The 11138-nt window shown below is 40.6% G+C and overlaps 1 protein-coding gene across 2 annotated transcripts in view; it reads left to right on the top strand.

The window, feature by feature from the left end:
• Positions 1 to 8610, top strand: part of etnppl (ethanolamine-phosphate phospho-lyase) — a 49483-nt gene extending 40873 nt beyond the window's left edge. The window contains exons 7-13 of one of the 2 annotated variants that reach the window (XM_039669328.2): positions 2602 to 2684; positions 5149 to 5374; positions 5954 to 6108; positions 6438 to 6527; positions 7345 to 7475; positions 7560 to 7654; positions 7760 to 8610. In XM_039669328.2, the coding sequence (XP_039525262.2) occupies positions 2602 to 2684; positions 5149 to 5374; positions 5954 to 6108; positions 6438 to 6527; positions 7345 to 7475; positions 7560 to 7654; positions 7760 to 7870 (891 nt within the window). In that variant the 3' untranslated portion in view covers positions 7871 to 8610. The remainder of the gene's footprint in view (positions 1 to 2601; positions 2685 to 5148; positions 5375 to 5953; positions 6109 to 6437; positions 6528 to 7344; positions 7476 to 7559; positions 7655 to 7759) is intronic. The other variant, XM_039669329.2, reaches the window with a different exon arrangement.
• Positions 8611 to 11138: the final 2528 nt, after the last annotated feature.

Consider the following 11138-nt stretch of genomic DNA (forward strand, 5'->3'; position numbering starts at 1 on the left):
AGGTTACAAGAGGGAACAAGAGGAGGATGAGGAGGATTCCGTCTCCTCATTCCTCTCAGGAACCTGATGATCAGGTCATGCTTTCTCATGGACTTACCTTCAGCTGGGTCATGATGTGCAGCGATAGCAGCAACATAGACCTTCAGGGTGAAGGGAGACATCCTTCGCTCCAAGCTCTCTTGCAGGAAGGAAAGCACAACACTGATCGAGCAATTTCTGGGGTGTTCTCGGTGAGAAAAGCACCAGGAGATGAAGAGGTTCCACTACTTCAATGCGTAGGCGTGTCTTGTGGAGGACACTCTAGCGCAGGGGTGCCCAATCCTGCTCCTGGCGATCGACTGTCCTGCACAGTTCATCTCCAACCCTAATCAAACACAGCTGAATGTGATCCTAAAGACCTTAATTGGCTACTTCAGGTGTGTTTGATTAGGGTTTGAGATGAACTGTGCAGGACAGTCGATCGCCAGGAGCAGGATTGGGCACCCCTGCTCTAGCGGAAGTGATTACCGCTGGTGGTAGGGTATTCAAACCTGCCATGTCCCATCCAGGAGGCACACTTGAAGGTTCCAAAGATGGGGACGAAGGTGCCATAGGGTTCCCCGTTCCTGAGAAAGGAGGTTCTTCCTCAGAGGAATTGGACAGGGAGGTGCTGTCATGAGGACTATAAGGGGAGGTCCTGTCGTGAGGACTAATGTCTCTAAGAACCAGGTCCGGGTGGGCCAGTGTGGCGTGACCAGAATGACCTGCTCCATAACGTCCCCGAACTGGTCCCAAACCAGCAGGGGGGTGCTGAAGCTGTGGGAGCTCATAGGCTGCACAGATCAGGGCTCCAGGAATAATGTCTCGAAGCGACCTCAGATGCGTTTGACTCCATAAGAGGTGGCGGTATAGAGTTGCGACATACGGCGGGAGTGCAGACCACCTTGATGGAAAATGTATGCAACTGATGCGGTAATGTCAGAGTGGGCTAGTACGCGTTGACCTTGAGCAACACAAGAGTGGTGCAGAACAAGGCATTCTGCCATCAACTCGAGGCAATAGACATGCTAAGGGTGCAAGGTCTTGTCCAGGACCTGGCGGCAGCGTGTCCATTGTGCATGGCGCCCCAGCTCGTGGTGGAAGCATGTGATGAGAACAACATGCCCGGAAGCTCGTTCCAGGGGCACTAGCACGTAGAAACCGAGGTTCGACCACGGTGGGAAGGTCTGACGGCAGGTCAGAGTAACTGGTACTCGGAGCACACCGTGTTGCCATGCCCACCTCGGGACTCGGTCGCGTATGAACAATTCAAGCATATGAGCATATGAGCAATCCAAGCGGCGATGTTGCGGGCTACGGATGTCATATGCTCCAGGAGCCTCTGAAAAAACTTCCCGCACTCTTGCACTTGATTGTCTCAGGCAAGTCAGCAGTGGCTGAGTGGAGAAGGCAAACAAGTCAATACCGAGAAAAGAGATCCTCTCTACGGGGCAAAGTTTACTTTTTCCCCAGTTGACCCGAAGGCCCAGATGAGCTAGGTGCCGGAGCACTGGGTACCTGTGTTTGCAAACCTGGTCTCGAGAGTGAGCTAGGATAGCCAGTCGTTGAGAAAGTTCAGAATGCGAAACCCTGTTTTCCCATGAAGGAACAAGGGCTGCATCGACAACCTTTGTGAAGGCGCGTAGAGACAGGGCTAGTCCGAATGGGAGAACAGCTTACTGATATGCGCATCCCCTGACAGCAAACCATAGGTATGGTCTGAGTCGAAGGAGAACGGAGACATTAAAGTAGGCGTCCATCAGGTTGATCGCTGCAAACCAATCCAATTAGAAACTGCGTTTGGCCTGGAGTATCATGAATGTGAAGAGATACTCTTGGCTCCGAAGTTAAATGGCCTTTAAAGATATGTACTGTAAAGTACATGCAATAAGAGCAATAAATTCAATATATTTACGCTTTATTTTAGTGTCAGTATTACAGTGTATTAAGTTTCTTTCCACTAGTCTAAAACAACACGTTATGAAAAACCAAATAGCCCCAAATTGACCAGTGCATAATTTTTTTTTTTTTTTGCTTTTAGTGTCTTGCCTTTAATTCATTGACATGATCTTTCCAGTCAGTGATTTCCTGTGATCTCTAAAATTCTGATTTCCTCCTTATCCTTTTCTTTCCCCTCCCCACATTCCCTCTGCTCTCCACCTGTTGCTGTTTTCCTTCTCTCCAGGTTGAGCAAAGATGGGAATTATTCTTGCCTCCTCGATGCCTAAAGGCTCAATGATTTGCAGAAATGCATGTGCAACTTCAAAAAGCACATTAACCTTCTGTTGCAGGAAAACAAGGGGTCATTACTCAGTCCCATTTCTGAAGTGAGAACTGATGTGAATCTGTGAGGATCAGTGAATGAATTGGCCAAACATCATGGCAACTGTGTCAAAATGGCATGAAGTCCTTGTATGTGCCCGGTTTCCTCCTGAGTTTGTTGTGTTTTCTGTGCTTTCTTAAGCTCTTATCATGGCAGTGGCTGTTATAGTCACCTCAAGCAGCTTTTAAAAAGTTTGCTTACATCAGTAAGACATATTTCTACTAGGGTACAAGGGACTCATGTGATCTCTTCCTGTGTAGATTGCCGCTTTTATCGCTGAGTCCCTGCAGAGTTGCGGAGGGCAGGTCATTCCTCCGGTGGGCTACTTCCAGAAAGTGGCACAGTATGTACTACCAAGTGCTTAACTGGCTCTGAATGAAGCAGTTTAGTTACATGATTGCAGCTCGTCTGCTTCACCCAATAAGTGACACATTTAATTTATAGGGTATAGGCTAATATAGAACTATTTGCATTCCTCTTTTCTAAGCTTTCTTAAAGGTTCTGCCATTTGTGTCTGTAAATTCAGCTAATTTTATCCCAAATTATCCCATTTAATCCTAAAGGTCACAATACATTTCTAAGGCTATAAAAATGCTACTGAATCTTTCAATGCATTTCCAGCAGATATTGAAATAATTAAGGGTCTCAATGAAATATGTGCAGTGTTGCATGTTTACTGTAAATAGTCACATGACCAGAGCTGTTTATTTCCTGTTTGTGCCAAGAGAAGAGGATGGCAGCAAGAAAGCTCCCAAATAAAAGATTAGTAAAGTGTGTTAACATAAAGATAGGACATATATTTTTGGTACACATCATGTTTAAGGTGTCTAGTATTGATATATGCATTTGCAATTACTCATCTTTGCTTAATGTGTTCATAGAACTCACAAACATGTCAACTAAAATAATAGTTATTGGTGAGATTACCCATTGTATCTACTGTACATGCTAATACACAAAGGCTAACTGTTCAACCTTACTTTCTGCTGCTACCTAACTTACTACCTAATTTTATATACAGACACATTCACAGAAACACACACACTCACACACACACTTCGCACGCCACACACACGCACACCACACACCCCACGCACACCACACACTCCACGCACGCCACACACAACCCCAAACACACCCTACACACACCCCACACACATGCACACCACACACACGCACATTACACACCCGTACACCACACAACACACCCCACATGCACACCCCACACGCAAAACCACACACCCCACACGCATGCACACAACACACCCTGCACACCGCAACACACCCCACACGCACACCACACACCCCACACGAACACCCCACACACTCACCCCACACGCACACACACCACACACCTCACACGCACACACACCACACGCACACCGCAACACACCCAACACCCCACACGCACGCACCCCACACACTCACATCACACACCCCACACCACACACACATACACACCACACACACGCACATCACAGACCCGTACACCACACAACACACCCCACATGCACACCCCACATGCAAAACCTCACACCCCACACGCATGCACACAACACACTCCGCACACCGCAACAGACCCCACACGCACACCACACACCCCACCACGCACACCCAACACACCCCACACACACCCCACCACGCGTACCCCACATGTACGCACACCACACACTTCGCATCACTGCAACACACACGCACACCAAACACCCAACACGCTCACATCACACACCCCACACACATGCACACCACACACACGCACATCACAGACCCGTACACCACACAACACACCCCACATGCACACCTCACATGCAAAACCACACACCCCACACGCATGCACACAACACACCCCGCACACCGCAACACACCCCACACGCACTCCACACACCCCACCACGCACACCCAACACACCCCACACACACCCCACCACGCATACCCCACATGTACGCACACCACACACTTCGCACACTGCAACACACACGCACACCACACACCCAACACGCTCACATCACACACCCCACATGCACACCCAACATCAAACCCCACATGCACACCCAACACCACACACCCCACCACGCATACCCCACATGCACACTGCAAAACACACCACACACCTCACATGCACACCCAACACACACCCCACACGCACACACACCACCCCACACGTACGCACGCACACCACCACACACCATACGAACCCAACACACTGCACGCACACCACAGAGCCCGCACGCACACCACCACACATCCCACAGGCATGCACACAGCACACCACACGCACGCTCACCACACACACACACGCATACCACAAACCCCAACCACACACACACACACCTATAATCAGTCTGTCCAATGGTTGATACAACACAGTATCCCCACCGGTCACAATTGTGACCGATCATAAAACTCACCTTTTTACACACTTGTCTGTGAAAATTTCAAAAAAATGTGATTGATTGTTTCAAAGGGATACTAATGACACAAGATTTGGATATTTTTGTGTCTGTGAAAATTTGGGATTAAATGGGTTAAATTTGACATTAATTTAAATGTTGACTGTTTTATTTAAATGTTTTATTTTTGTTTTTAAATTAATTTTTAATTACCAAAACATATTACAGTATATAGTCTTAAATTTTTGGTCTAATAAAATTATACCTTTTTATGCTGTGCCCATTTAAAATGTAGTCACGTTGCATCCAAGTATACATTTGTATTATAATGCATGTAGCATAAGAAATACATGTTTCTGAAATATGCATGCATATACATTCCAATTTGTGTGCACCATAACTTTTGCTTTACCACAGGCATGTGAGAAAAGCAGGAGGCATATTCATTGCTGATGAGGTCCAGGTGGGCTTTGGCAGGGTGGGCACCCACTTTTGGGCCTTCCAGCTACAGGGAGAAGATTTTGTACCAGATATTGTTACAATGGGCAAACCTATTGGAAATGGTCATCCAATGTCATGTGTGATTACCACTAGAGAGATTGCTGAAAGCTTCATGTCATCTGGAATGGAGTACTTCAACACAGTGAGGACAAAAAGAAAACTTATTTTGACAATGGCAGGCATGAAATAATACAGATTAAGACTGAAACAACATTTGAAAATAAAGCTATTTGCATAGTTCACATTTATAACATATGCGTACGTACAGATTTGACTTAGAGTGTGTGTATGCTAAAATCCACACCAAACGTTCAGGTGTAAAACGGTCTTTGAAGGCCACGTCAATCAGACGTATGCACTTTTCCGGAATAGGCTACTGCAGATATTTGGAAATCTAAGCAATTCTTGCCGCTCAACATTCTCACGTAAATGATTTGAACGTTGACTGGTGCTCTTTTATATGTTAATGATATTAATTAGGCTGTGTTAGGGAGAGATATAAAATCATTTATCCGTGCACAATTTCAAGATCATTTGCGATTTTAAAAATGTTATATCTAGAAGAGAGGCGTACGCACATTTGAGAAATAATTGTAAGATTTCTACGCAACATTTTTGGGATGAGACTGTGTTAGTGCAACAAATATAGGGACTAGAGCAAAAAATCTTATGAAACACAAAAAGCAAATGGCTAAAAAATGTTCGTCTTGGTGTCCTCTAGTTTGGCGGTAACCCAGTATCATGTGCTATTGGATTGGCGGTGCTAGATGTAATTGAGAAGGAAGATCTCCAAGGCAATGCCCTGCATGTCGGAGGTTATCTGACTCAGCTTTTGGATGATCTGAAGAAAAGACACCCCTTAGTAGGTGACGTGAGGTTGGTTAACTCCCTCCTAACTTCTAAAAATTGTAAAATCAGTAATTGATGGACATGATCAGATTAATGCCATCATTTATTTATTAGCAACAAACTCTGCAGAGTAAATAAAGTTAGTGAGTAATAATGTGTCACGGTGGAACCTTGACCATGTTTGCGTAAGATTATTGAAGTTACATGGCCTCTTTATGTTGCAAGTCTTGTGTAAATCATTTCCCTGGGGTTGTTTGTGAAGGTGGTACACTTGTAATAATGCTGACGTGAGTATGTCTGGAGCACACATTGCCAGGAAGTTTAAAGGTGCAGGTCAAACATTTTGTTTTTTTTAGGGGCCGTGGCCTGTTTGTTGGGTTGGAGCTGGTAAGAAACCGGGATAAGAGAACACCGGCCACAGCTGAAGCTCAGGATGTTATCTACAGGTGAGAATGAGTCATGAATGTAAAAGAGGAATTTTTGAAAGTTTAATAGGTTTATGAGCATACCATGCATATGATGCATAGCCTAGCCACATAACTTGGCACATTAAAAGTAGGGTAGGCAATTTCAGAGAGACTAGCAATAGCAAGCTAGCTTTTAAAGCATAAGATCCCACTCTCCCTTCAAAGCCACACCTCCTTCAAAACACATGATCACGCACAGCCAGAGCAGAGTCTGTAAAGCTTTACGAGAGACAGCGTTAAATTACCACGTCTCAAACAACATAATAGCTCTGACTACTACATTCATTTCGGCATTGGTATTGTTGCCATAGAAACACATCATTCCAAGGCCATGAACAGAATATCACGGGTCGTCATCTCTTCATCACGGTAGTTAGGGCATTGCATGAAGACAGCATAAGCTTGTTGCTTTGGTTCAGGCGAAACAGTAAAAGATGACTGCTGTTTTTTTGTGGTGCTCGATGACTGTCTGTCTACAACTCTGCATAGCCTCATGGAACGTGCTGAATCTGATGATGTGATGTTTGCGTATGGAACTACAAAGATTGACAGGCTGGTAGGGCATCAAAAATGACAAAAATGTTTTAGTACCGAGTCTTCCACAGATATGTACATTTTAATATTTAGAGTTTCAACCAATATAAAATAACTATTTATGAAAAACATTGCCTACCCTACTTTTCAAATTTAATTAAATTATATAAATATAGAACTGCACAGAAAGTGGTCGAATAAGAATGGACCTTCAAAAAAATATATATATATATATATTATTATTATTTTTTTTTTTTTTAAGACTAAAAGAGCAGCGGATTCTACTCAGTGCTGATGGCCCACACCGCAACGTTCTGAAGTTCAAGCCTCCTATGTGCTTTACTAGAGAAGATGCTGAACTTGCTGTGGAGACGATTGACCAAATTCTGACAGGTACTTTTAGTAACACAAAACCTGGATTAATGAATTTTGGTTCACACAGCTCATGGTAATTTGTTCTTTATTCTTTTGTTTTAGACTTAGAAAGGGCTTTGGGCCTTCACATGCATGAAGCAGTAATCTCTGAGAATGGACACAGTAAGAGAAAGGTAAACTTGCAGTTTACCTGTAAGGTAGGTACCTGTTACCTGCAGGTAGTTTGTAATAAACCACTTAACATAGAATCATAAGGGAATCAAACAACCAAGATGATTTGTTCTTTGCCTTTTGGTCCCAAGGAACCCAGTGATGAAAATAGCCTGGTTCATGCCGCAAATGACAGCAGCCATGAGCACGCCAGCACAATACCTCACAGCAAAAACAACAAGAAGAGACTAAGAACCTATTGAAACATCAGGGGAAACAACTGCTTTAAATTACTTTTTAATTATGTCTGTAACATTTTCCATGTTTTAATGGATCTACAATTAATCTGTATGAACATTAAATTGCCATTTATTTTAGTGGTGTCATTCAGAACTGTAAAATATTACCTCTCAGTGAAATAAAACTATCCAATACGATAATGATGTTAGAATAGTATTAGCTTTCACACACAGAAAGCTATAAAGGACTAAAAAGGAACATAAGATTGATAAGAAGCTAATAAATCATTATATGTACATGCCATTATGGTTTTCTGTGTTGTGACCAGAGACACCTGCTGGAGCTGGTTAGTTTTGTGGGAGATAATAGTTTAAATGTATCTGTAAGCCTGTTCAACTGCACGCATACCTGAACAAATGCGCACTTCAGCAGGTTCTGCTGTCTGCCACAGTAAAACAGCAGGAGAATCACTCCTGTGGAATAGTAATGGACCCTCTAGAAAAAAGACAACATGGAGGGGGAAAAACTGATGTAGAATGAAAGATCATTTTTAGAATATTTAAAATTACATCTAGAAAAATAATTGTCAGTTTATAGTTTATATGTGCTGATGGCCTATCTGTTGAATTTTATTTACATTTTTCTTAATGCAACCTAGTTTGTTTAAATGATGTATTAGAAAAGGAGAGATGACTTCCACAATGAATCAAGTTCTTATTGCTCTGATTCCCAAAACCAATAAAGACCCACTTTTAACTGAGAACTGGAGACCAATATTGCTGTTAAATGTTTATAAATCACTTGCTTTAACATTTGCAGTTTGTATAAAATCAGCCCTTAATGGTAAAGCCTAATTAGCGAAATACAACATGGATTTATGAAAAATAGACATAGGTCCAATATAAGATTATTTCTGGATCTCATTGATTATTCAGAGAATATTTTTATGTTTTGGGATTTTTATAAAGCATTTGACTCTTTAGAACACCATTGCTTAAATCTCTCAGCGTTTTTGGTTTTGGATTTACTTTTATCAACATGGTGAGAATGCTTTATATGACATTAATTTCTCAGGTTTGGTTAGTGATATTTTGTCATTGATACACCATATACCAGTAAAAGACAGTATCAAGTACCTGGGGATTGTCCTTACTAAAGATAGATTGCTACTTGTTGGCTACAACAAAATCAGTGGTAAGAGTTCTTATATCCAAACCAGAGGTTTATCCCTGTGTTTATGTTTATCCCTCTCTATCCTTTAATCCTCTATCCTTTTGTTAATTGTCACTAACAAATGTTAGTGACAATTGTGATGATATTGACAACATGTTATTGAAGTTTATTTGGAAGAACATATCACTATCACAGTTAGGAAATCTGTTTTGCCTAATAGACGTTCTGAGGGTGGACTGGAAGTTTTTCATTTTAAAAAAAATAATCAGCTCCTTGAGAATTGTTTAAAAAATGTCTTTGTAGTAATGACCTTAATTTGGTACTATATCCCCAATATCATATTTCATAGATTAGGTGACTTAGAGTTTCTTTTAAAATGTAATTTCTCCCCTTATAAATGACTGATTTCTCTCTCTAAATTTCACCAACGAGTTTTACTTGAGTGCATATTGTGCAACATGCAAAACTTTTCTCACAAAGAAATTCTGTGGAATACTTCAAACATTTTAATCCGAAATAAATACTTTTCCGAAATGGTAACACTTTATTTGAAGGGGTGTGCATAAGACTGTCATGGCACGGTCATAAACATGACATAACACCTGTCATGAACATGAAGGATTCTTTATGAATGTTTTTGACTGTTGTCATTAAATGTCATTCGGTAAATTATGACACTTTTAATGCAAAGTTGACATTGTTTGAAATGTCTTTGTTATGACAACTTGACATTAACAAAGACAAAGTCTTTGTCATGGCAACTTGATATTAACAAAGACAGAAATGTCTGTTATGACAACTTGACATTAACCAAGAAATCATAACTAGTCCAACGTGTTCCACTTTACTTGAGGTAAGGGGAAATATTAATGACACTGTTGTTAAAGTATTTGATAGTGTAATAACCCTTAAGCACATCTTTATAACTAGTACAATGTGTTCCACTTTACTTGAGGACAAGTAAAATATTCATGTCACAGTTATAATGGTGTCATGACAACCAAAGTTAAAACCAACAATAACATATGACAGGGACAGGGTAATGTAATGTTAACACAAAGCTAAATAACTTCTTTAAGTTTGATAATTAGATCTGTTATGTCTGTTATACCTGTTAATGTCAAGTTGTCATAACAAAGACATTTTTGTCTTGGTTAATGTCAAGTTGTCATAACAAAGACATTTTTGTCTTGGTTAATGTCAAGTTGTCATAACAAAGACATTTTACCAAATGACACTTAATGACAACAGTCACAAACACTAATAAAGACTCCTTCATGTTCATGACAGGTGTTATATCATGTTTATGACAGTGTCATGTCAGTCTTAAGCACACCCCTACAAATAAAGTGTTACCTTTTTGGTTTACAGCTTTCAGTGGAAGAGCATGGTTACTCCCTGAAAAAACACTGTATGTCCAATAAGATAAGACAGGTACACTTCAAGATTCTACATAATGTCTATCTAGCCAACTCCCAGATTTCTACTTTTGTTAATCTTTCTAACATATGTGTATTTTGCAAAGTTGAGGAAGAAACAAGAAACTTCATTGCAATCAGGTTAAATCTTAGAAACTTAATTTGTCATCTTTCTCCTTTTATAAAATGTGATTTAAATTTTTCATTCAAAGATACATATCTTTATTTTTCTAAGAGACTATGCTATTACTCTTGTTATTTTATTTGTGTTGCATTATAAATATTTTATTCACAAAAACAAATTTCTCAGTACATTGCCTAGATTTGATGTCTTTAAGAGATTTTACAATAAGGGAGATCTCAGCGATAAACTCATTGTTTAGAACAAGAACAAGTTTCTAAAGAATTGTGACAGTATATTATCTTACTGGTTGAGGTTTTTTTTTTTTTTTTTCCATTTTATGTTAGTGTACACAATGCAGTGCTGTTTCTTTCTTTGCAATAAAAATAGAGCGTTTAGTCTTCAGTGCTGCTCTCTAGTGTTCGAAAGTTATCAAAACATCCAAGGTGACAATATAAGCCTTATTGCATTTTAAATCTATTAAATGAAATAAAAATAAATAAATAAACTTCCATTTTAAATAATATTTAACTTTTTCTAAATTTTTACATTTTAGTAAAAGTTTGACAAATCAAATAA

This window comes from Pimephales promelas, chromosome 1, assembly GCF_988280905.1.
Source record: "Pimephales promelas chromosome 1, fPimPro1.hap1.1, whole genome shotgun sequence".
Taxonomy (NCBI): Eukaryota; Metazoa; Chordata; class Actinopteri; order Cypriniformes; family Leuciscidae; genus Pimephales; species Pimephales promelas.